Raw genomic sequence first — 27917 nt, forward strand, 5'->3', positions numbered from 1 at the left:
TCAGACTTTCGTATCTTTTTCCTGATGGAAGAAGGTGGAAGAGAGAATGCCTGGACTGTGTGGGATCCTTAATTATGCTGGCTGCTTTGTCGAGGCAGTGGGAAGCTTAGACAGAGTCAGTGGATGAGAGGCTGGTTTGCATGATGAATTGGGCTATATTCACGACCTTTTGTCGTTTCTTCTGGTTTTGGGCAGAGCAGAAACCATACTAAGCTGTGATACAACCAGAAAGAATTTTCTCTATGGTGCATCTGTAAAAGTATGGTGATCTGTCTGATGATCTGGACACCTAAAAACCTGAAGCTCTTGACCATTTCTACTTTGTCCCCATTGATGTAGACAGGGGCATGTTCTCCACTATGTTTTCTGAAGTTGATGACTATCCCCTTTGTTTTGTTCAAATTAAGGGAGAGATTATTGTCATTGCACCAGTTCACCAGATTCTTTATCTCAATCCTGTACTCTGTCTCATCGTTGTTTGAGATCCGACCAAGCACTGTTGAGATCAGTGGTGTCATCAGCAAACCTGAAAATCAAGTTGGGGGGGAATTTGGCCATAGTCATAAATGTATAAGGAGTATAGTAAGGTGCTGAGGACACAGTTTTGTGGAGCACCAGTGCTGAGGATGATTGTGGAAGAGGTGTTGTTGCTTATCCTTACCGATTGTGGCCTGTGGGTTAGGAAGTTCAGGATCCAGTTGCAGAGGAAGGAGGAGGCCTTGGCCACAGAGTTTGGAGATGAGTTTTATAGGAATAATGGTGTTAAAGGCTGAGCTGTATAAATAGGAGTCAGACACAGGTGTCTTTGTTATCTGTGTGTTCCAGGGTTGAATTCAGGGTCAGGGAGATGGCATCTGCTGTGGACCTGATGTAGGCCAAATGTAGTGGATCCAGGCAATCGAGGAGGCTGTTTTGCGGCAATAGCACGACATCGCTGTCTTCCCTTACCTTAAAGCTACGTTAATAAAGTAAAATAAACAGTTACATATATCTTGCTGATAAAACTAAATATATTGTCGCTTGTGCTAAGAGAACTCGTTGTAGGACAAATGTGATGTACCCTTCATAGAACTGGTAGCAGTACAATGATCTGAATGATCTCCTTCTGCTTGGTATGATTCCATTAAGGTGGTCAGAAAATTCAGCAAGTGCTGCAGTTTGAGAGTGCGCAACCCACTAACTATAAACAGGAGCAAAAGTACGAGATGCTGCTGGGAGATTGCAACTTCTGAAAGCGTAGAAATGAAAAACATCAGGTTAACATTATTCAACTTTTTTCTGCAGACAGTGGATTTCAGCAAACTCTCTGCGAGGGCTTCGATTGGTCGAACCCTCACGCGAGCAGCTAAACACGTGGTTATTTGTAAAACTTTGGAGGAGATAAGTGGGCGGAATTTTTGGCTCTTGATGTTGCAGAGAAGTCTGCAGTTGATTACTTCTGGTGTCCAGACAGTCGAAAGTTCCAAAATAGACAGACAGAAATTATTTGTCTTTGGAAGTTTGACTTGCCTGTCCAAAGGTGAACCGGGCAGGGTCAGGGCGCTGCGACCGCCGGCAATCCTCAATAGGAACAGCGGGTGGCTGGACCACGCTGCCGCCGCTCAAAGCCTCTGTGCGCCTGCAACTTCTGTATGCTACACCTTGGTGGTTTGTTGGTTATTATCGCACCAAAGTGAAAAATTATTAGACGATCCGAAAGTAAACTGCCAGTTTAGTGCGGATATTACTCTGAGTGATGGGCTCGCAATGCAAGGAGAACGTTATGCTGTTTCTATCCTGGGGCTTAATTATACTGGGAATTGCCTATTGGAAGGTACAACGAAAGGAAGTTGCCCGTTATGGGAGATACAGGTCGCAATCATTTATCTCCAAAACCCTCATCCCGGCTAAAGTTGGCTGGTTTCTTCAGGAGATGCCTTCGTTTGTTGTGCCCATGCTGTTAATTTACCAATCCAATAGTCTGGATAATCTAGGGAACAAACTGCTCCTGTTGCTGTTCTGTGGACACTACTTTCAGAGGTAAATCCACTTTGCTAAGTGTTGATTGTGTAGTTGTTGAGTGCTGTCATTTGAAGGAGGCAGAAAGATGCCACTGTGCTTGTGTGAGCTTTTCTGTCCGCTATGATTCCGTAAAGGTGAAGGTGTGGATGTGCCGGCGTTGGACTGGGGTAAACACAGTAGAAAGTCTGACAACACCAGGTTTAAGTTTGACTTTGAGAGTTTAAGTTTGACTTAAACCTGGTGTTGTCAGACTTCTTTCCGTGAACATGGTCAGGCGAATTCGCAAGTGCTGCAGTTTGAGATTGTGCAATCTGTTAACTACAAATGGGAGCAACTACCAACAAAAGTACGAGACGCTCTTCGGAGACTGCGACTTCTGAAAGTGTAGAAATGAATGAAAAACATCAGGTTAACATTATTCAACTTTTTTCTGCAGACAGTGGATTTCAGCAAACTTTCTGCGAAGGCTTCGATTGGTCGAACCCTCACGCGAGCAGCTAAATACGTGTTCATCCGCAACACTATCGTCCGCCCTTTTCCTGTAGTCCTGTAAAGTTTTATTCACCTTAGTTACTTTAATTAATTGGGTACCTGATTCTCTTTTGAATGTTGCTGTAATAACTGCTTTTTGCCACCCTTTGAGATTGCATTCCAGATTACAACAACTGACTGTTTAAAAAAATTCCTTCTGTTGCCTCTGGTTCTTTTGATAGAGGACTCAATTCAGCGATTATATGCCTGTCTGCCATTGGAAATAGTTTCTTTTGATTTGGTTTGATTTAGTATTGTCACATGTATTAGCATTGAGTGAAAAGTATTGTTTCTCCCGCTATGCAGACAAAGCATACCGTTGGTAGAGATGGAAAGGAGTGAAGAATGTAGTGTCACAGTCATAGCTAGGGTATAGAGAAAGAATAACTTAATGTGAGGTAGGTCCATTCGAAAGTCTGATGGTAGCAGGGAAGAAGCTGTTCTTGAGTCAGTCCATATGGGCATTTACACTATTAAAATCCTTCATGATTTACTGCTCCACTCTAAAGGGATCTCTAGTTTCTTCAGTCTGACTACAAATCAGGCACTTCAGTTATGTAGAATCATTCTAGTAAATCTCAGCTTCAGCCATTCCAAGGCTTTGTTACAAAGCTAAGAAATGGAATGTGCTCAGAATGGTCAAAAAGAACTTGATTACTGTGATCAGTGTTCACAGACTGCAGCTGGATTCTATAAGTGGCTCCAAATTGTTGGTTTTGTTTGGCATTAACAATAAATCTGAGTTAAATGCTGTAATTTCTGGACTGTCAGGGATTGGATGTATAGCTGGAGGTGAGCATCGGGATTCTGCAGAAGTTTTAATTTCTGATGGGCATTTCCCTTGCTCGGTGGAAGTCTTCAACTCTGAGTCAGACACTTGGGACAGACCCCACATATTTAGCTGAATGGTCACCCAGAGAATGTTAGATCAAAAATGTTCTGTCCCCACAATGGGGTGGGAGGTCCGGAGGTCACTGGGCCTTTAGAGGGTGGCCCCAGTCAGAAAGGTGCTTCTGATAGGAGTCACCCCTCCCCCACTTCCTGACTAAGATCAAACTGTACTTCCAGGTTTCATCTTTGTTTTCATCCACACACCAGCCTAACTTTTGCGGCTGGGCAGGAAATGACCCTTACTGGCTGTGTAAAGGCCTCAAAAAGGGCAAAGGCGGGCTTCCCATCCTAGCGTAAAATCACTGCAAGATTGGGATAGGTGACAGGAACTCAGAGGGAATCCTGGCCATGCAATTCTGCATTCTTCCCTCCCTTATCATGTCAAAACCTGACCGGGGGAGAGTAAAATTATGGCCATAGTCTAACCCAGATACCTCTAGAATGACACTCTAATCAGTCTCGTCAAACCCTGTCTGTCAGCCCATCCTACCCACTTACCTCACCATTCTCCCTATCCATTCATCCACTCACTTAGTAACACTCAAACTGAACTTTTTAACGTTACCAAATGGCAACTTATGCTGCAAAAATAAGGTGTCCTGTCTTCCTGCTATTCTTTCCCCCTCCCTTCCCAACTCTGATCTGCTGCTACTCTCTGAGGGACACTACATTCTGCATTTCTGATAAAGCTGGGCTCAGAAGATCCAGAAGGGAATGTGGAACTCTGACGAATCAGAGGAAAGTTCATGAGGAGAGGTAATCTGACAATGATGATTGCTCTCCGGAAGATCTGGGCATCTGTCTCTTGTTGTGAGATGCCCAGTGTATTCTGTGACATACCTTGGGATCTCCTAAGTGGCATCATGACCTGAGGATGTCCCAAAATACATTTAGCAATGAAGTACTTTTGCGTGCTCATCCCAGTTGTAATGTAGGAAAAGTAACAGCCAAATTGCCAACAACAAGCTCTTATATATGGCAATTTGATCATGACCAGTATTTAAGAGATGGTAGTTGAGCTAATTATTTGCTAATGACATCAAGAGGAACTCTCCTGCTCTTCCATCCTTTGAAAGAAAGCAAAATGAGTAAATTATCTGCCTGGATACCATAATCCCTTAATTCTGTTACCTAAAGAAATCATTCAGTCTCAATTTGGTTAATTTCACAGCTTCATAGCAATTTTGGGGAGAGAGCTCACAATTTATACTACTGTCTTAGTGAAGAGGTGTTGATCTTTGACACCAGAGGTCAGTTGATCATTGAAGTGAACAAACAGTATCAAGTAGATTGTAAATAGTATGGGGGCTATCACACAGCCTTGTGTTAAAATCCCCATAAAGGAACTGTAAAATACCAAAATTAACCAAATTAGAGGGATTTAGGCTAATCTTGTACTAAAAGGACTAATAAATCAGGGTAGACTAATTTAGAAATGGATATAGTATAGAAAAAGCACAAAGTGCCAGTAGTTACAAAAAGTACTGTTTTGCATAGAAACACATATAACCATTGTTAACGAATTGAAACATATGTTTTTATATATTAAGATGTGCACTTTGTCCAACTACAGACTGCTGCAAGGCATGATGGGATAAAAGCTGAGAAAGACAAACCACATACTTTAAAAACGGTTCAGCTACAGAGTGCAGTTTTTATCAGTATTGATTATAGATAGTACAAGCTTTCCAGAAGAATGAATAAAGTAATACAGTTTTTCCTAATAAAAACTTTTCCTGAAAGAAACATTTGAATTTTGCGGATTTAAGTATTTGGAGTTGCTGGGCGATGGTGGGAAAGAACTTTCCAGATTGACATAGTGAGTTGCCAGGAGATTCTGAACTTCATGGACCTCTATATTCTCATGCTGCCAGAAGGTGGATTATTGGCAAAGGTAAATGACTCATACTAAAATGATTGGCTCATCTGGCTAGGATGAGTATAGGAGTAGGCAGATGATTTTTTGAAAATTATAATTGTACTGCTGATAACAATGCAATTTAGAATTGTTTAGGCTGCTTCAAACCATTCTCCCACACGTGTGACTAGCCCTGGACAATAAAAGTACGTCTTTAACCAGAACGACTGTCTCCATGAATTCTTTGTATTTGCAGGGCTGTAAGTAACAAAGAGAAATCTCCCATGTGAAAGCCGGCATGATACATAGGTCTCTGAAAACCTCCTACACCCTCAAAGAGCAAATTACCAACAAGATTTCACTTTCTGCAACTTTTACATTAACACAAATCTGAATCAACATAAATTAATAGACAATACTTCAAATAAAAAGATAAATCTCGTTTTAAGCAGAAGAAACAACAAGAATATATCTTGCACAACCACAAGAAAAGGAAGCAAATCTCGCACTCTAAATCTTACTATCTCATAGCACGTCCCATCTCAAAGATCTTTGGGGCAAGGTTATCTTGATGTTTAAATGGTTTCACATTGATATTGCTCACTTTGACAGTTAGGGTTGACATCGGTTCTAAATTGAAGTCTTTTTTAAAAACTAAAACTGATGGACACAAAATAAGGTCAGCAAAGGGTCAAAACTAACTTTCAATCTTTCTGTATTTCAGAACATTGATTTATGGATGTCTCACCAGAGGACGAGCTGTTGAAATCAACTTTGTTGTGAAAAGTTTTATAGTTTGCTCCTGGAATGGGTACCTTCAAGGACACAGCCTGCTGTACTGTACTAAGTATGATGATCGCTGGCTCACCGACTTCAGATTTTTGTTTGGTAAGTTGCCATGATAATGCATCATGCATACAGCTTTTCTTACAGGCTGGCTGTAAGTTTGAATCCTACCACTCCTAAAATATTTCTCTTTTGTTTGTTACACTGTACTCCTACACATTTACGTCTTTTTGCCATGATTTTCAATTTATTTAAACAAAAGCAGATTCTGGAAATACTCAGCAGATCTGGCAGCAATGGTGGAGAGAGATAAACAGAGTTATTGGATTGGATTTTTTAAATCTCCAAATGGAAGTGCAATTCAGGTCATAAAATGCTGAACTTGTTTTTTTTTGCTGGAAAAATAATCATTCCATTTTCATGTGGCTTTATCACACATCAGGAAACCTGGGGTGCAAAAACAAACATGCACCTCTTCTGAGGTCAGGATCCCCACTATTAGGACCACAGGGAAATTATATTTCTGCAAGCATTTTATCTTTGTGTGCTGATGTGGGTTTTGTAAGCATTGAATAAACCACCTCCTTGGACAGTACATGGCCACTGGGGAAAGACTGCTGACGAGTCAGCAACATTAAAGCTAAGTGTAAAATGTTTTCACACCTTCAAATGCCGCCATTAGATATAGTATTATCAATGTGTTTTAAAGCAATAATTTATCATTAGGGCTACGTCCTGCAAAGATAAGTTGACCATTACATTGACTACTATTATATAAGTGCTGACATGCATTACAATAGTTTCTCATTAGAATCATAGAACCCTACAGTGCAGAAAGAGGCCCTTCAGCCATTGAGTCTGCACTGAACACAATCCCACCCAGGCCTTATCCCTATATCCCCACATATTTTACCCGCTAATCCCTCTAACTTACGCATTCCAGGACACTAAGGGCAATTTCTTAGCATGGCCAATCAACCTAACCCGCACATCTTTGGACTGTGGGAGAAAACCAGAGCACCTGGAGGAAACCCATGCAGACACGAGGAAAATGTGCAAATTCCACATAGACAGCGACCCGAGCTGGGAATCAAACCCAGGTCACTGGAGCTGTGAAGCAGCAGTGCTAACCACTGTGCTACCGTTCTGCCCATTAAAGAAAGTTCCATAATGTATTCAAAATGTATAAATAAATGTGTTTGCAAACCCTCCTTGTTATGTTTGACATTGGGATTTAAATGTACAGATAAGTCGGACTGTTGGATGGTGGGAGGGGTAACATTATCCTGCTTTACAAAGATTAAAAAATTGAAATCACCTGCTCCCCTCCGTGGAGGGCATTGATAGGCAATCTGCTTTGAAATGGAGTGCTGTAACAGGTTTTTAGTCCATTTGTCCATTGATAAGTTAGACACTATTCAAAACCTAAAGTTTAACTGATTATGTTTTTGGTCTCTTCAAATGTGGTATTGCTAGCTTTTAAACCATGCTTAAAATGTTACATACTACAGTCTGGCAGCAAAGTATCACTTCAAATGTGAGTCCTATGTTTACACTAAAAGTAAGTAAAAATCACCAACAGAAACATTGCTTTTTCTTGAAATATGTCAAATTTAGTTGTTGCTTGGTAGGACGTGTAAAATGATTGCAGTATTGAAAGGGATTGAAGGTGGGGGGGATAGCTCTAAGTATTTTGTTCACATATATTAAGAATGGAAACCATTTTTTACATGTTTAGATTCTTGTGTAAAGTTCAAACACACACACACACTCAATTTTCTTTGCTGTTCATGATTCTATTGGGCATTTTTAAAAAATGGGTTGGAAAGGGTTGACAGCAGGGGTGGGGAAGGAGAAATCTATTAATTTAGGCTAAGCAAACTAAATGAAAGAAATGTGTTTCTCAATTTGGGCACCACAAATAATCATTGAGAACATACTGTAAATATTTAGGGACTCTTTAGCTAGCTGCCTGCAAGATAAATGCTATTAGAGTAAATATGTACACTTTAAATGTTTGGGTTTTATATATTGGCAATCTACCAGGGTTAACAGATCACTTTAGCAGATTAATTAATGTAATGTTTTTCATTAATCACTTGTCGGCATCAAGCAAATGGAGTAATCATGATTTGTCTGCATCAAGAAGGCCACTGTTCTTACTGAATGCATGTTTTAGGGCAGATTGTTAGTACCACATTCCTTCACTTAAAAGACCATAGCAGAGGCAAGGGAGAAAGAGCTCAAAACTTCATTCACATTTTTATTAATCGTCTAGAATCAACCAATTGACATTCAGAAAATTATAGAGCATTGTATTTCTAACTATGTGGGCAAAGTCTATTGTCATCAGTTAGTTTTAGAAAGGAAAAGTGGGGATTTGATTATTAGAAATCGGTCATCATCATCTTTCAACAATATAAACAAAATGACTGCTCCATGGCACAGCATGAGAGAGCCAGGCTTGATGGGCAGAATGGCCTCATTCTGCTCCTAGATCTTATTTTGGTCAGTTGCAAGCCAGGAACTCCAATTAATTGACAAGTATGTTTGATGTTTGCACAAACCAAGAAAAGAGCTTGGTGCCATCTGATGTAAATGTCTCTGTGTAACTATACTTTTATCCTGAAGCAATATAAGAGAACAGGGAAATTTTCTTAATAAGATATCCCAATGCTACTGTACTAACCATGATATCCAATTATGGCATTAATGCTGTTTAAAATCACATGAACATAGAAAAACTAATGATGTCAGATGTATTACTTTTCAAAATAAGCTGGTGTACTAATTCAGTATCATTGTAGGAAAGCAGAACATTTAATATCACACTCAAATTCTGTAAAAACTAAGGGTAAATACTTGAATCTTGCAGAAGATAGTGCCTGCGTGACTGGTACCAAATGAAAACTAGGAGAATGGTGGAAAATTTCAGGGATGTCCTCAAAGCATCCCCAAAGAAGTCAAACATACCTGCCAATTAATTGGAGTCCCTGGTTAGTGACTGACCAAAATATGTTATAGGAGAAGAATTAGGCCATTCAGCCCATCAAGTCTGCTCCATCATTCAATCATGGCTGATATGATTCTAATCCCCTTCTTCTGCCTTCTCCCTGTAACCCTTGATCCCCTTATTGAGCAAGAACCTATCTCTGTCTTAAAAACACTCAATGACCTGCTTCCACAATTCTTTGTGGCAATGAGTTTGACACGTTCGTCACCCTCTGGCAGAAGAAATTCCTTCTCGTATCAGTTTTGAAGGAGCATCCCTTCACTCTGAGGTGAAGGGATACTCTGTCTAGGCTTCTCAGTATTCTGTAAGTAAGCAGGCCCATTCACTTAATGAAGGAGCAGTGCTGCAAAAGCTTGAGATTCCAAATAAACCTGTTGGGCTTTAATCTGGTGTTGTGAGACACCTTACTGTGCCCACCCCAGTCCAATACCACATTTCCACATCATGATTCTTCCTTGAACAGACTTGCAAAGTCGCTGTTGGTTAATGTAATGTGAATATGCAATGCAGAGAGAGAATTAAAATGAAAGACTGGTTAAGCTAGAATGGGAAGGTGATCAAAGAAGTAAGGCAGTGATGAGCCATATGTATTGCAATCTTCTAGGGAAATCTTGGAGAAGCTGAATCAGTCTAGATGAAGTCAGTGCTATAGTTTGCTTACTAAGGAAGAGTTTGTATGCTTTATGTTCCTGTTATTGTTGAAATTTGTCACTGACACACTGTAAATAAACTGTAAACATAACTTCAGTTACTGCTCAATTTTGGACACTGTAGTTCTATCATACATTTATTGGCAAATTCCACTTGAGATTATGTTTAGCAGTTAGAAGATGATTACCTGGACTGGAATAGATAATTTTAGACTGTCAATTGATGTAGGGAAAAATGCTCATTGCAATTCTTAATGTTTATTGTTAAAGATGTTCTGCAAACAAATAGTCACTCGTCTGCCTTAAACAGCAACATTTAAGAAGTGTTGGACTGAGTTTCACTTATGGTGGGCACATGTAATTTAATACAATTTTGACTGGTTTAGGAGAGCTAGTTAGCATCTTGCCAATCTCTGTTATAAATGATAAATCTTCAATTAAAACCTTACATGAATATGGGGTAAAAAGAGGAAGAGAGTTCAAGACTCATCTGATCCTCTTGAGTAAATCTTGGAACATGAGAAACATAGATGAGCTGAGGCCTGTGCCACTGGATACAGATTGAAAAGAATACAAGAGAAGACAAGATAAATCTGATGATGCCATGCTGTGGTCTTAAAAAAAATGACAGTCTGAAAGAAGTGTTATCCAGCACTGAAATGGTACATAAATGTTTTTTTTTTCTGCTGTGCTCAAAGAAATGAGGCATTTTTCTGTATTGTAGGGCTGATGCTATTCATATTAGGAACAACCATCAATATCCACAGTGATCATTTGTTAAGGAAGTTGAGAAAACCTGGAGAGGCAACTTACAAAATTCCGAGAGGTAATTTTCTTTCCTGAGACCAGTGCTTGAATGTTGCATTTAGCATTCATCAACTGCATCTCTTCAACTCCCATCTATATAGTAAATTAAGATCTTGTAATTTAACAGGCTAATGTTTGTTTCTTTTGTTTTGAAGCCACTATGATATGCAAGTACCAGGAAAAGCACAGTATACGCTCTTACATTTTAGCTAAACTCCACCAGCAAATGTTGAGAAAGTGCCAGTAGCTATTGTAAAAGTGGAATTGGTACAATTAAGAACATAAGAACATAAGAACATAAGAAATAGGAGCAGGAGTAGGCCATCTAGCCCTTCGAGCCTGCCCCGCCATTCAATAAGATCATGGCTGATCTGTCGTGGCTCAGTTCCACATTCCCGCCCTCTCCCCATAACCCTTAATCCCCTCTCTTATCAAAAACCCATCAACCTGCTTCTTAAAAATACTTAGCGAGGCAGCCTCCACCACTTCAACGGGCAGAGAATTCCAGAGATTCACCACCCTTTGAGTGAAGAAGTTCCTCCTCAACTCCGTTCTAAACCGCCCCCCCTTTATCTTGAGGCTATGCCCCCTAGTCCTACTATCCTTTCTGAGCGGGAAGAGTCTCTCCACCTCTATCCTATCCATCCCATTCATCATCTTATACGTCTCAATGAGATCTCCCCTCATTCTTCTAAACTCTAACGAGTACAAGCCTAGTTTATTCAGCCTCTCCTCATAGCTCAACCCCCTCAACTCCGGAATCAGCCTAGTAAACCTCCTCTGCACTCCCTCCAAGGCTAAAATATCCTTGCGCAAGTACGGCGCCCAAAACTGCACACAGTACTCCAGCTGCGGCCTCACCAACGCCCTATACAGCCGCAGCAAGACCTCCCTACTTTTATATTCAATCCCCCTCGCGATGAAAGCCAGCATCCCATTCGCCTTCCTGACCACCTGCTGCACCTGCAAGCTGGGTTTTTGCGACTCATGCACAAGGACCCCGAGGTCCCTCTGCACCGTCGCCTGCTGCAGTTTTTCTCCACGTAAGTAATAATCCTTCCTACCATTATTCCTACCAAAGTGGACCACCTTGCACTTACCAACATTAAATTCCATTTGCCATTTCCTGGCCCATTCACCCAGCCTATCTAGATCCTTCTGTGGATTCTCCCCACCCTCCGCACAATTTGCCTTTCCACCAATTTTGGTGTCATCAGCAAATTTCGACACCCTACACTCGGTTCCCTCCTCCAGATCATCTATATAAATGGTAAATAGCTGAGGCCCCAGCACCGACCCCTGGGGCACTCCACTAGTCACCATCCGCCAATCCGAATAGCACCCATTGACCCCCACTCTCTGCCTCCTATTTGACAACCAGTCCTCTATCCACGCTAACACCCTACCCCCAACTCCATGCCCCCTGACCTTCTGTAATAACCTCTTGTGAGGTACCTTGTCAAATGCCTTCTGAAAATCCAGGAAGACCACATCCACCGGCTCTCCTCTATCCACCGCCCTAGACACATCCTCATAGAACTCCAGTAAATTTGTCAGACACGACTTCCCTTTTAGGAAACCGTGCTGCGTCTGCTCTATCAAGCAGTTCCCCTCAAGATGCCTCGCTATTTCCTCCTTGATGACGGATTCTAACATTTTACCTACAACAGACGTTAAACTAACAGGCCTATAATTCCCCGCCTTTTGCCTGGCACCCTTCTTAAACAACGGCGTAACATTAGCCGTTTTCCAATCTTCCGGCACTTCCCCGGAATCCAGCGACGTCTGGAAAATAACCACCAAGGCATCCACTATCACCTCCGCCATTTCTTTCAGGACCCTCGGATGCATTCCATCCGGTCCTGGGGACTTGTCCACAATCAGCCCCTCCAGTCTGTCGAGCACCACCTCTCTAGTAACAGTAATGTCATTAAGACCCTCCAGTCCTACCACCTTTCCATCTCTAACATCCGGCAAATTATTCACGCCCTCCTCCGTGAAGACCGAAACAAAAAAGTTATTCAAGACCTCCGCCATATCCCCATCCCCTACCACTAAGTCCCCCTTCTCATCCTCTAAGGGACCAACGTTCACCCTAGCCAGCCTCTTCCTTTTTATATATTTATAAAAACTCTTGCTATCCTTTTTTATATTAAGCGCTAGCCCAGCTTCATAGTTTATCCTACCCTTCTTTATCAACTTCTTTGTCAATCTTTGTTGACATTTAAACCTCTCCCAATCCTCTTCTCGCCCACTACTCTTAGCTACTCTAAACACCCCCGCTTTTAATTTAACACTTTCCTTCACCTCCTTCGTTATCCACGGCTGATTACCTCTCCTCCTACGGTCCTTTTTGACCATCGGAATAAATTTCCGCTGAGCACCAAGGAAGATCTCCTTAAAGATCCTCCACTGCTCCTCAGCAGACCTACCTTCCAACGCGCTCCCCCAGTCCACATTCGCCAATTCTTCTCTCATCCTACCGTACTCCCCTCTGTTCAAACAAAGGACGCGCGTCCGGGAACCCACTTTCTCCTCCTCCATCTGCACCAGAAACTCCACCATACAATGATCACTCTCCCTAAGAGGATCCTTCACCGCAAGTTCCCTAATTCTACCCACCTCATTACATAGCACCAGATCCAAGATAGCTCGCTCCCTCGTCGGCTCCAACGCACACTGTTCGAGGAAACTATCCCGGCAGCATTCCAAGAACTCCTCCTCGAGCCCACCACTTCCAACATGGGTCAACCAATCAATATGCAGATTGAAATCCCCCATAACTATGGCTGTCCCATTCCTGCACTCCGCACTTATTTGCGCGTTAACAGCCCGCCCCACCTCCAGATCATTATTGGGGGGCCTATAGACGACACCCACCAGCGTCTTCCTCCCTTTGCTGTTCCTAATCTCTACCCACAACGATTCCACCTTCTGCTCCTTGGCTCCAATATCATCCCTCGCTACCACCCTGATGCTATCCTTAATCAGCAGAGCTACGCCCCCCCCTTTTCTCTCCTGCCTATCCTTCCTAAACACTTGATAGCCCTGTACATTCAGCTCCCAGTCCCTGTCACCTTGCAGCCACGTCTCTGTAATGGCTACCAGATCATATCCATTTGTGTCGATCTGCGCCACCAACTCATCCACTTTATTCCTAATGCTTTGCGCATTCAGATAAAGCACCTTCATCCCAGCCTTCACTGGGACCTTATTTGCCAGAACATCACCAACCATACTCACGCCCCTTACTCCCTCTATTATTGGGACATCCTTGGCCTCTTCCCTTACCTGTACCGTCTCCTTAACTTTAGACCCCGTAATGTCACCTACCCTCACACCCTCCCCCCCCCAATTAGTTTAAAGCTTAAATTAGTTTATATGTTTCTCTGTATAAGATATTGATTATCTAAAACACAATCATTTGATTAATGTAAATGCTCTATTATCTTGGAGATTAAATGAAACAACATAATTTGATCTTAAGAATAAAACACGGCAGATGCTGGAAATCTGAAAAAAGAACAGACTGTGGGAAAACCTCAGCAGGTCTGGCAGCATTTGTGAAACACGAAATAAAGTTGACCTTTCGAGTCCATTTGGCTCCTCTTCAGAGATCACCTGATCAGGCTGGTTCTTGCAATTGACAAAACTTATCCTCTAAAATCTTAAGTTTCAGGCACTTGACTTGGTAAACCTTCATTCATCATTAATATTATGCAATGAAACTGTGAGTCTAGACCCAGTAAGAAGTGTCACAACGCCAGGTTAAAGCCCAACCAGTTTATTACCCCAGTCCAACACCAGCATCTCTACATCAGTCTAGACCCACACAGAAGCTACGTTGCCTGCACCTTTAAGACTTGATTAGCTGTAAAGACTCGCATTCTAATCAGTATTTTGTAAACTGAGTGTGTGTCTTTATAATGCCCTGTTTGTGATCAGAATTCCCCACTCACCTAACAAAGGAGCAGTGGTCCGAAAGCTAGTGGTGTTTGCTACCAAATAAACCTGTTGGACTTTAACCTGGTGTTGTGAGACTTCTTAATGAATTAATTTGCCATGCATTAAGATTCAGAGATAGTAGAAATTATGTCGGAAGTTATATTTCCTGTTTCTGAAGATACACATTATGATCATCCTGACAATTCTGTTTTTTCTTTTTGTTCAGGAGGATTATTTGACTATGTCTCTGTAGCAAACTATTTTGGTGAGATTGTGGAATGGTTCGGTTATTCCATAGCTACATGGACCTTCCCAGCCTTTGCTTTTGCTCTTTTTACAGCCCTTGGCTTAGCATCCCGTGCTTTGCATCATCACAGGTAATATTGAGGAATAAAGCACAACTTTTCTTCCTTATTTCTTTCACATTTAGGTGCACATTTTGGCTATATTAATTTAAACACAGTTTTTTCAAATTTATTCATAAGATATGAGTGTCATGGGTTGGGCCAGCATTTATTGCTCATCCCTAATTGCCAGTGAACTGAGTGGCTTGCTAGGGCATTTCAAAGCATATTTCAGAGTCAACCACATCGCTTTGGATGTAGATAGGTTGGTAAAAAATTCCTTCCCTAAAGGACTTGATTGAACTAGATCGTTTTTCATGACGATCGTTTTATTAGGCTGTCAAGTTCAGATTTTTATTGAATTCAGATTCCACTAGTAGACATGGTTAGATTTGAACTCGGGTCACTGGAGTATTAGCCTGGATTTCTGGATTACTAATCCAGTGACAATACTACTATGTCCTACAACTAAAGATTGAATGTAATAAAGCAGATTTTTTGCTGTCCTCATGAAGGGGAGATATTGGATTTCCTGGGAAAATGAACATGGAGATGGAATAGAAAATAAAGCAATGAGTGATGCCTGCCCAGCTAGAACTTATTACCTGAGCCTTTTATATGGCAGGCTGAGGCTGGGCCTGCTGAACTGTAGTCCCAGTCAGGGTAGTAGTTTTACTCTACTCTGTAATTAACTATGTTCCTTACAGTCAGGCTTTCTGAGTCATTATAGTAATGAAGCAAATTTTTTGCTGTGCTTGTAGAGGGGAGATATTGGACTTGGTTGGAAAGTAAACACAGAGGTGGAAACAAAAACAAAATAATGGGTGAGGGGAAATAGCAAAATTATTAGCCCATCTATTAAAGTGATGGATCAAAACTGACTAACTTAAAATCATTCATTGCTCCCCACCTGATTTACCTTGCTGTGCCCAGGTAATCTAATAGCATCCAGATTAGGAAGAGGAAACCTATAAGAACATAATAAGAACATAAGAACATAAGAAATAGGAGCAGGAGTAGGCCATCTAGCCCCTCGAGCCTGCCCCGCCATTCAATAAGATCATGGCTGATCTGTCGTAGCGCAGTTCCACATTCCCGCCCTCACCAGGGCACTGGTGAGGCCGCAGCTGGAGTACTGTGTGCAGTTTTGGTCGCTGCACTTATGCAAAGATATTTTGGCCTTGGAGGGAGTGCAGAGGAGGTTTACTAGGCTGATTCCGGAGTTGAGGGGGTTGAGCTATGAGGAGAGGCTGAATAAACTAGGCTTGTAAACTAGAACTGTTACAGCACCTTGCTAAACCACTTGGCCAGATCATGTTGCACAGAACTTGATATTAGACCAGAAAATGAGATACCACATCTGTGTCTTACATTAGTAGACATATCCTGTCACAGGCACGACAAGGCAACTCATTGTACTTAACAAAATTTACAAAAACCTTCGTTATGCTTGTGCAAGAGTAACAAGCTTGTGGTGTCTATGGTTCATTATGTCCATGATTCATTATGTCCCATGTAAATATGCATGTTTCTGATATGTAGATGATCTCTTTGCTAGTTTTGAATCCACAGCTACATGTAAGAATTTCCTTAAACACCCATTTTCAAATTCATATTTTGAAGTCCATCTGCCACTTCTCCGCCCAGTCCTGCATCCTATTTACGTCCTGCTGCAACTTTTGACATCTTTGTTTGCCGGCGACACAAAGATTGCTGGAGTTGCGGATAGTGATGAACATTGTCAGAGAATACAGCAGGATATAGGTAGGCTGGAAAATTGAGCGGAGAAATGGCAGGTGGAATTTAATCCAGATAAATGTGAAGTGATGCATTTCAGTAGATCTAATGTAGGGGGAGTTATACAATAAATGGCAGAACCACCAGGAGTATAGACACACAGAGGGACCTGGGTGTGCAAGTCCACAGATCTTTAAAGGTGGCAGCACAGGCGGAGAGGGTGGTGAAGAAGGCATATGGCATGCTTGCCTTTATTTTCCAAACGTCACTGGATTCCGGGGAAGTGCCGGAAGATTGGAAAATGGCTAATGTTACGCCGTTGTTTAAGAAGGGTGGCAGGCAAAAGGCGGGGAATTATAGGCCGGTTAGTTTAACGTCTGTTGTAGGAAAAATGTTAGAATCCGTGATCAAGGAGAAAATAGCGAGGCATCTTGATGAGAATTGTTTGATAGAGCAGACGCAGCACGGTTTCGTTAAGGGGAAGTCGTGTCTGACGAATTTACTGGAGTTCTATGAGGATGTGTCTAGGGCGGTGGATAGAGGAGAGCCGGTGGATGTGGTCTTTCTTGATTTTCAGAAGGCGTTTGACAAGGTGCCTCACAAGAGGTTATTGCAGAAGGTCAGGGGGCATGGAGTTGGGGGTAGGGTGTTAGCGTGGATAGAGGATTGGCTGTCAAATAGGAGGCAGAGAGTGGGGGTTAATGGGTGCTATTCGGATTGGCGGTTGGTGACTAGTGGAGTGCCCCAGGGGTCAGTGCTGGGGCCTCAGCTACTTACCATTTATATAGATGATCTGGAGGAGGGAACCGAGTGTATGGTGTTGAAATTTGCTGATGACACCAAGATTGATGGAACGGCAAATTGTGCGGAGGGTGTGGAGAGTCTGCAGAAAGATCTAGATAGGCTGGGCGAATGGGCCAGGAACTGGCAAATGGAATTTAATGTTGGCAAATGTGAGGTTGTCCACTTTGGTAGGAATTATGGTAGGAAGGACTATTACTTACGTGGTGAAAAACTGCAGCATGCGACGGTGCAGAGGGACCTCGGGGTCCTTGTGCATGAGTCGCAAAAACCCAGCCTGCAGGTGCAGCAGGTGGTCAGGAAAGCGAATGGGATGCTGGCCTTCATAGCAAGGGGGATTGAATATAAAAGTAGGGAGGTCTTGCTACAGCTGTATAGGGCACTGGTGAGGCCACAGCTGGAGTACTGTGTGCAGTTTTGGTCGCCTCACTTACGCAAGGATATTTTGGCCTTGGAGGGAGTGCAGAGGAGGTTTACTAGGCTGATTCCGGAGTTGAGGGGGTTGAACTATGAGGAGAGGCTGAATAAACTAGGCTTGTACTCGTTAGAGTTTAGAAGAATGAGGGGAGATCTCATTGAGACGTATAAGATGTTGAATGAGATGGATAGGATAGAGGTGGAGAGGCTCTTCCCGCTCAGAAAGGACAGTAGGACTAGAGGGCACAGCCTCAGGACAAAGGGGGGTGCGGTTTAGAACGGAGTTGAGGAGGAACTTCTTCACTCGAAGGGTGGTGAATCTCTGGAATTCTCTGCCCGTTGAAGTGGTGGAGGCTGCCTCGCTCAATATTTTTAAGACGTGGGTTGATAGGTTTTTGATAGGCAAGGGGATTAAGGGTTATGGAGAGAGGGCGGGAATGTGGAACTGAGCCACGACAGATCAGCCATGATCTTATTGAATGGTGGGGCAGGCTCGAAGGGCTAGATGGCCTACTCCTGCTCCTATTTCTTATGTTCTTATGTTCTATCCTGTTGAATATTGTACCGTAAGTGTTAAAGTTGCTACATACTATATTTTTCTAAATTATTTCATGTATTGCATTTAGAAGCAACTCCTTCATTTAAACATTATTATACAGTTGCAGATTTTTAAAAGTTTCAATATTTCCAGGCCTAGGTGAAGCTTGAACGAAAATGGTCCATTTTTATTTACCTCCATCAATTATTAAGCTACCTGCAGAGTACAGCATGCCAAGGCATGTTCAACACTGATATGATTTAACAGGGACAAACCACTGCTACTGACCAACTGCAAGTCATCCCAGTTTGTATATGGTATCATTGTTATCTCTTCATAACACTTCTTCGTCTGTTAGTAAAATCAATTTTGCCTGCATCTGAAGCTCACCTATCTTTTATTGAACAAGCTGGGACTCTTTCTCTTTTGAAAGAAGAGGAATCTGAAAGATGATCTTATATAAATCATGAAGGAGTTAATAGAGGTGATGTAGTGAAAATCTTTCCCTTCAGGGGAAGAGGAGAATAGGGCCTATGAATATAAGACCACTAATACATTTATATAATTGGAGAGAAATACCAAAGAAATTTCACATTTAAATCACATGGAACAAATAGTGCACATGCATTTGAGAGGAGCAAATCAAGTATATGAGGAAGACAGGAATAGAAGCTAGGATTGATGGGATAGGTGGAGATTTGTGTGAAGTGTAAACATCAGTGTAGATCAGTCAGACCAACACCTATGCCTCCTCTCACCAAATTTATAGGCCTCAGTAAACCTACGGTGATGTTCACACTGTTTTGCCATTTTCCATGACGCATGCCAATGCCTTGAGTGCTTTGGTTTAGTAAATCACAGGTGTTGTTTCTTTCCAGGAATCTCCAGTGATATTTTTTGGTTTCCCATTTCTTTTAGTATTTTAGGAGATTTACGTCAGCATTTCCAGTTATTGTAGTATTTAGCAATATTGTTTCAGACTACTCCAATAATACCCGACTTGGTAGTTTCCACTTTCTATTGCTTCACCATACTGCCCTGTCATGTGCTCACTGCAAGAACAACTGGATTTATGTAGTACTTTTAAAATAATAAAATATCCTGAACTACTCTTAGAGCATTATCAAATATAGTTTTGCACTAAACCACAAAAAGGATATTATCAAGGAGCAATGTTGAACAAGCATGTAATCGCAGTATTGCTGTTGATATGCAAGTCACGTATAATCTCTCCAAGTGAAGGAATCCTTTATCTGAATGGAACACTCAGAACTGTTCCAGCACCTTGCTAAACCACTTGGCCAGATCATGTTGCGCAGAACTTGATATTGGACCAGAAAATGAGATACCACATCTGTGTCTTACATTAGTAGACATATCCTGTCACAGGCACGACAAGGCAACTCATTGTACTTAACAAAATTTACAAAAACCTTCGTTACGCTTGCGCAAGAGTAACAAGCTTGTGGTGTCTGTGGTTCATTATGTCCATGATTCATTATGTCCCATGTAAATATGCATGTTTCTGATATGTAGATGATCTCTTTGCTAGTTTTGAATCCACAGCTACATGTAAGAATTTCCTTAAACACCCATTTTCAAATTCATATTTTTAAATAGAGCAATGTAACAAGCTCCTTTTCCTCTGTGCAAGTTGGGAAATCGCTAATAAGAACATAAGAAATAGGAGCAGGAGTAGGCCATCTAGCCCTTCAAGCCTGCCCCGCCATTCAATAAGATCACGGTTGATCTGAAGCGGATCAGTTCCACTTTCCCGCTTTTTCCCCATAACCCTTAATTCCCTTGTCTGTCAAAAACCTATCCACCCGTGTCTTAAATATATTTAGCGAGGTAGCCTCCACCACTTCAACAGGCAGAGAATTCCAGAGATTCACCACCCTTTGAGTGAAGAAGTTCCTCCTCAACTCCGATCTAAACTGCGCCCCCCTTATCTTGAGGCTGTGCCCTCTAGTCCTGCTGTCCTTTCTGAGCGGGAAGAATCTCTCTACCTCTACCCTATCCATCCCTTTCATTATCTTATACGTCCCTATAAGATCCCCCCTCATCCTTCTAAACTCCAACGAGTACAGACCCAGTCTATTTAGTCTCTCTTCATAGTCTAACCCCCTCATCTCTGGTATCAGCCTAGTGAACCTCCTCTGCACTCCCTCCAAGGCCAAAATATCCTTGCGCAAGTGCAGCGACCAAAACTGCACACAGTACTCCTGCTGCAGCCTCACCAGTGCCCTGTACAGTTGCAGCAAGACCTCCCTGCTTTTATATTCAATCCCCCTCGCCATAAAGGCCAGCATCCCATTCGCCTTCTTGATCACCTGCTGCACCTGCAGACTGGGTTTTTGCGACTCACGCACAAGGACCCCCTGGTCCCTCTGCACAGTAGCATGCTGCAGCTTTTCGCCCTTTAAATGGTAATCCCTCCTATTATTATTCCTGCCAAAGTGGATAACCTCACACTTGCTAACATTGTACTCCAACTGCCAGGTCCTCGCCCACTCGCTCAGCCTATCCAGATCCCTCTGCAGACTTTCCACACCCTCCTCACAATTTGCTTTTCCACTCATCTTTGCGTCATCAGCAAATTTCGTCACCCTACACTCAGCCCCCTCCTCCAGATCATCTATATAAATGGTAAATAGCTGAGGCCCCAGCACCGATCCCTGCGGCACTCCACCAGTCACCAACCGCCAATCAGAATAGCACCCATTGATACCAACTCTCTGCCTCCTATTAGACAACCAATCCTCTATCCACGCTAACACCTTATCCCCAACTCCATGCCCCTTAACCTTCTGAAGCAACCTTTTGTGCAGCACCTTATCAAACGCCTTTTGAAAATCGAGAAACACCACATCCACCAGTTCCCCTCTGTCTACCGCACTAGTCACATCCTCATAGAAATCCAATAAATTTGTCAAACACAACTTCCTTCTCTACATTCCTTCCTTATGGGTTCTCTACTACTATTTACTGCAAGCCTACCATCACTGGTCAATATATGCATTTGAGATTCTTATATGCACTACAAGATTGGTCTTATTGGTAATCTCTTAGGCCTGAGCCATTTGCTCATCGTGCAAACAAGGTCCCTCATGGCAGGCTGGTGCAAAAGGTTAAATCTCGTGGGATAAAAGGTGAGCTAGCTAGATGGGTGGAGAACTGGCCATAGAAGACAGAGGGTAGCAGTGAAGGGGTCTTTTTCTGGTTGGAGGTCTGTGACTAGTGGCGTTCTGCAGGGCTCTGTACTGGGACCTCTGCTGTTTGTGATATATATAAATGATTTTGAAGGAGATATAGCTGGTGTAATCAGTAAGTTTAACATAGAACATTACAGCACAAACAGGCCCTTCGGCCCACGAGTTGCGCCGATCACATCAACACCTACCAATCTATAGACCTATCTATAACCCCCAGTCCCATTAAATTCCATATATTCATCCAGAAGTCTTTTAAAAGACCCCAGCGAGTTCGCCTCCACCACCACTGACGGCAGCCGATTCCATTCACTCACCACCCTCTGAGTGAAAAACTTACCCCTAACATCACTTCTGTACTTGCCTCCCCGCACCTTCAATCTGTGTCCTCTCGTAGCGACCATTTCAACCCGGGGAAATAGCCTCTGAGAATCCACCCTATCTATTCCACTCAACATTTTATAAACTTCTATCAGGTCGCCTCTCAACCTTCGTCTCTCCAGGGAGAAGAGTCCCAGCTCCCTCAACTTAACTTCATAAGGCATGCCTCCCAGTCCAGGCAACATCCTTGTAAATCTCCTCTGTACCCTTTCAATAACTTCTACGTCCTTCCTGTAGTGAGGCGACCAGAACTGCGCACAGTACTCCGAATAAGGCCTGACAAGGGTCTTACAAAGTTGCAGCATTACCTCCCGATTCCTAAACTCAATCCCTCGATTAATGAAGGCCAGTACACCATACGCCTTCTTGACCACATCCTCCACCTGCGAGGCCGATTTAAGAGTCCTGTGGACCCGGACCCCAAGATCCTTCTGCTCTTCAACACTGCTAAGACTCCTGCCCTTGATAGTGTACTCGTTCATCCCATTGGTTCTGCCAAAATGGACGACTACACATTTATCTGTGTTGAAGTCCATCTGCCACTTCTCCGCCCAGTCCTGCATCCTATTTACGTCCTGCTGCAACTTTTGACATCTTTGTTTGCCGGCGACACAAAGATTGCTGGAGTTGCGGATAGTGATGAACATTGTCAGAGAATACAGCAGGATATAGATAGGCTGGAAAATTGAGCGGAGAAATGGCAGGTGGAATTTAATCCAGATAAATGTGAAGTGATGCATTTCAGTAGATCTAATGTAGGGGGGAGTTATACAATAAATGGCAGAACCACCAGGAGTATAGACACACAGAGGGACCTGGGTGTGCAAGTCCACAGATCTTTAAAGGTGGCAGCACAGGCGGAGAGGGTGGTGAAGAAGGCATATGGCATGCTTGCTTTTATTTTCCAAACGTCGCTGGATTCCGGGGAAGTGCCGGAAGATTGGAAAATGGCTAATGTTACGCCGTTGTTTAAGAAGGGTGGCAGGCAAAAGGCGGGGAATTATAGGCCGGTTAGTTTAACGTCTGTTGTAGGAAAAATGTTAGAATCCGTGATCAAGGAGAAAATAGCGAGGCATCTTGATGAGAATTGTTTGATAGAGCAGACGCAGCACGGTTTCGTTAAGGGGAGTTTTTGATAAGAGAGGGGATTAAGGGTTATGGGGAGAAAGCGGGAAAGTGGAACTGAGCAGCAACAGATCAGCCATGATCTTATTGAATGGCGGGGCAGGCTCGAAGGGCTAGATGGCCTACTCCTGCTCCTATTTCTTATGTTCTTATGTTCTTAAGTCGTGTCTGACGAATTTACTGGAGTTCTATGAGGATGTGTCTAGGGCGGTGGATAGAGGAGAGCTGGTGGATGTGGTCTTTCTTGATTTTCAGAAGGCGTTTGACAAGGTGCCTCACAAGAGGTTATTGTAGAAGGTCGGGGCATGGAGTTGGGGGTAGGGTGTTAGCATGGATAGAGGATTGGCTGTCAAATAGGAGGCAGAGAGTGGGGGTTAATGGGTGCTATTCGGATTGGCGGTTGGTGACTAGTGGAGTGCCCCAGGTGTCAGTGCTGGGGCCTCAGCTACTTACCATTTATATAGATGATCTGGAGGAGGGAACCGAGTGTAGGGTGTTGAAATTTGCTGATGACACCAAGATTGATGGAACGGCAAATTGTGCGGAGGGTGTGGAGAGTCTGCAGAAAGATCTAGATAGGCTGGGCGAATGGGCCAGGAACTGGCAAATGGAATTTAATGTTGGCAAATGTGAGGTTGTCCACTTTGGTAGGAATTATGGTGGGAAGGACTATTACTTACGTGGTGAAAAACTGCAGCATGCGATGGTGCAGAGGGACCTCGGGGTCCTTGTGCATGAGTCGCAAAAACCCAGCCTGCAGGTGCAGCAGGTGGTCAGGAAAGCGAATGGGATGCTGGCCTTCATAGCAAGGGGGATTGAATATAAAAGTAGGGAGGTCTTGCTACAGCTGTATAGGGCACTGGTGAGGCCACAGCTGGAGTACTGTGTGCAGTTTTGGTCGCCTCACTTACGCAAGGATATTTTGGCCTTGGAGGGAGTGCAGAGGAGGTTTACTAGGCTGATTCCGGAGTTGAGGGGGTTGAACTATGAGGAGAGGCTGAATAAACTAGGCTTGTACTCGTTAGAGTTTAGAAGAATGAGGGGAGATCTCATTGAGACGTATAAGATGTTGAATGAGATGGATAGGATAGAGGTGGAGAGGCTCTTCCCGCTCAGAAAGGACAGTAGGACTAGAGGGCACAGCCTCAGGATAAAGGGGGGTGCGGTTTAGAACGGAGTTGAGGAGGAATTTCTTCACTTGAAGGGTGGTGAATCTCTGGAATTCTCTGCCCGTTGAAGTGGTGGAGGCTGCCTCGCTCAATATTTTTAAGACGTGGGTTGATAGGTTTTTGATAGGCAAGGGGATTAAGGGTTATGGAGAGAGGGCGGGAATGTGGAACTGAGCCACGACAGATCAGCCATGATCTTATTGAATGGCGGGGCAGGCTCGAAGGGCCAGATGGCCTACTCCTGCTCCTATTTCTTATGTTCTTATGTTCTTACTGGATGGGGCAGAGAGTATAAAAGTTGGCATATGATGTTGCAGCTATATAGAACGTTGATTAGGCCACATTTGGAATACTGCGTCTAGTTCTGGTCGCCACACTACCAGAAGGACGTGGAGGCTTTGGAGAGAGTACAGAAAAGTTTTACCAGGATGTTGCCTGGTATGGAGGGTCTTAGCTATGAGGAGAGATTGAGTAAACTGGGGTTGTTCTCCCTGGAAAGACAGAGGATGAGGGGCGACCGAATAGAGCTGTATAAAATTATGAAGGGCATAGATAGAGTGATGTGGATGTGCTGGCGTTGGACTGGGGTAACACAGTAAAAAGTCTGACAACACCAGGTTTTAGTCCAGCCAATTTATTTGATAGTAAACGCACAAGCTTTCGAGGTTTCCCTCTTCGTCAGGTGAATGGAGAGTTCTGGCCTTGGACAGAGCATATAAAGCACAGACAGTGCTTTATATGTCTGTGCTTTATATGCTCTGTCCGAGGCCAGAACTCTCCATTCACCTGACGAAGAGGGAAACCTCGAAAGCTTGTGCGTTTACTATCAAATAAATCAGTTGGACTAAAACCTGGTGTTGTCAGACTTTTTACTATAGATAGAGTGAACAGAGGGAAGTTTTTTCCCAGGTTGGAGGTGACGAACACAAGGGAACACAAGTTCAAGGTGAAGGGGGCAAAGTTCAACACAGATGTCAGGAGGACGTATTTTACACGGAGTGGTGGGGGTCTGGAATGCACTACCAAGCAAGATGGTTGAGGCGGACACGCTGGGATCATTTAAGACTTATCTAGATAGCCACATGAACAGACTGGGAATAGAGGGATACAAACGAATGGTCTAGTTGGGCGCATGAGTGGTGCAGGTTTGGAGGGCTGAAGGGCCTGTTCCTGTGCTGTATTGTTGTTTGTTCAAAGCTGTTGCCGAAATGGACATATTAAAGCTATCCTGTGGAGCAAAGGCTACCCTGGTAAGATCACTGCTTGGTGTATTGCACATGCTCCAGATCTCATTACAGCCTTGATTCAAATACGGATAAAAGAGTTGAATTCCAGAGATAAGGAGAGAATGACAGCTCTTGACATTAAGGCTGCATGTGACCGAGTGTGCATTTATGAGCTCTAGCAAAACTAGAATCAATGGGTATCGGGGGCAAAATCTCCATTAGTTAGACTCATATCTGGCACAAAAGAAGATGGTTGTGGTTATGGGGGATTGGTCATCTAGGTCTCAGGGCATCTCTGCAGCAATCTCTCAGGGTAGTGTTCTAGGCCCAACAATCTTCAGCTGTTTCACCAATAACCTCCCTCCGTCATAAGGTCAGAAGTGGGGATGTTCACCAATGTTCAACACCATTCACAAATACTGAAGCAGTCCATGTTCAAATGCAACAAGATCTGGACAATATCCAGGCATGGGCTGACAAGTGGCAAGTAACATTTGCACCACACAAATGCCAGACAATGACCATCACCAATAAGAGACACTTTAACCACCACCTCTTGACATTCAATGATGTTAACCTGCGAAGAAGCTGGACTTGCATCACCGTTTAATACTAGATTGCAATTGGGAAGCTTAACGTTACCATCACTGAATGTCCCACTATCAACATCCTTGGGGTTACCACTAACCAGAAATCCAACTGGACTCACCACATAAACACAGTGGCTACAAGAGCATGTCATTGGCTAGAAATATTGCGGCAGTAATTCACCTCCTAACTTCCCAAACCTATTCACCATCTACAAGGCACAAGTGTGATGGAATACTTCCCACTTGCGTGGATGGGTATAGCTCTAATAAAACCGAAGAAGCCTGACACCATCCGGACAAAGCAGTCCACTTGATTGGCACCGAATCCATAAACATACATTCCTTCCACCACCAAAGCTCAGTAACAGCAGTGTATATTTACAAAATGCACTTCAGAAATTCATCAAAGATTCTTAAACAGCATGTTCCAAACCCACAAGCACTTCCATCTCGAAGGACAAGGACAGCAAACACCCTTGGGAACATCGACACCTGCAAGTTCCCCTCCAATCCACTCACCACCCTGACTTGGAAATATATTGCTGATCCTTCGCACTCGCTGGGTCAAAATCCTGGAATTCCCTCCCTCACAGTATTGTGGGTGAACCCATAGTACGTGGACTGCAGCGGTTCAAGAAGGAAGCTCACCACCACTTTCTCAAGGACAACTAGGAGTAAGCAATAAATCTGGCCAGCCAGCGATACTCATGTCCCACAAATGAATAAAATAATGCTCGCAAATGGGCCTAAGGCCCTAATTCTGGACCTGAAAGATGACCAATCTACCTCCTCTATCCTGTAGAGGTAAGGTACTTTAAAAAAGGTGAAGCTGGCTAGTTCGTGCTGCTACTATGCAGCAGAAATGTGCGTGCCATTTTCCACCAACAGGAAGCTGCCAACAAGCCAAGAAGACGTTCTGCTTACCTCACAACTAGTGTGGTATATGAACTTCAGTGCTGGTGCAGTGCCAGATATATAAGTCATGTGTTCTGATAATAGGTGAATTGAGCAGCATATTCCTTTGGTTGCCTGAAAATAGATGGAGCACTGACTGTACTCAACCAACCAGTACTTGCAAACTCAAAACATAAATGCCAGAATTTTAGTACCCCATCTGCCACGAGAATAGAAGTGGGCGAGGGGCGGACAATGGGAATGTCAGTTGACCTCTGGTGGGACAAGCAAGGCCATAAAATCCCTCCCAGCATCTATGTTACATGTGATTTGGTAGAATTTGCTTGACAATCTGAGTACGCTAAGAATTTGTTTGTTGGTGTATCAGTCCAACTTACAAATGGCTCACTTGCACATGCATATTTTGGCAGGTACTTGTCCTCAGCAAGTAAAACTAACATGTCCAGACAATACTTTTTTAAAGAAACTAAAGTTTCCTGATAAATTCACCATGGCAACCAATATCTAATCAAAACTAATCTGTCAACGAATCAGTACCCCTCTTTCATGGAGCATAAATTGTTGTTCACTTTTGAAATTTGGCATTCTTGCATCTGTCCTGAAGAGTGCCAGACAAAAAAGTTTTTTTCTTCCAGCAAAACTATTTACAGTTTCCTTCATTTCAACATGGTTCAAAACATGTTCTGGATATCCTAGAAGGGAAAAGTATCCATGCATTCATTGTGAAGCTTTACTGGGTAACTGTTATGTTTTTCTTTAATTTTTATTTGTTTTGTTGCTTTTCCAGGTTTTACGTGGAGAAGTTCCAGGAGTATCCAAAATCTAGAAAAGCTTTGATTCCTTTTTTACTTTGAAATAATAATTGAAAGGCTCTCTTTCTGTTTCAACTAATTAGAACATAGAACACTACAGCACAAACAGACCCTTCGGCCCACAAGTTGCGCCGATCACATCTATACCTACTAAGCCATAGACCTATC

At 43.1% G+C, this 27917-nt stretch overlaps 1 protein-coding gene across 1 annotated transcript; it reads left to right on the top strand.

The window, feature by feature from the left end:
• Positions 1 to 1423: 1423 nt before the first annotated feature.
• On the top strand, positions 1424 to 27917 carry LOC145350634 (3-oxo-5-alpha-steroid 4-dehydrogenase 2-like). The gene is made up of 5 exons (XM_080199844.1): positions 1424 to 2019; positions 6006 to 6169; positions 10455 to 10556; positions 14709 to 14859; positions 27725 to 27917. The coding sequence occupies exons 1-5, from the start codon at positions 1736 to 1738 to the stop codon at positions 27789 to 27791; spliced, it is 768 nt and encodes a 255-aa protein (XP_080055970.1). The 5' UTR covers positions 1424 to 1735; the 3' UTR covers positions 27792 to 27917.

The sequence above is a fragment of the Carcharhinus amblyrhynchos genome, chromosome 12 (genome assembly GCF_965287045.1).
Source record: "Carcharhinus amblyrhynchos chromosome 12, sCarAmb.v2.hapA, whole genome shotgun sequence".
Taxonomy (NCBI): domain Eukaryota; kingdom Metazoa; phylum Chordata; class Chondrichthyes; order Carcharhiniformes; family Carcharhinidae; genus Carcharhinus; species Carcharhinus amblyrhynchos.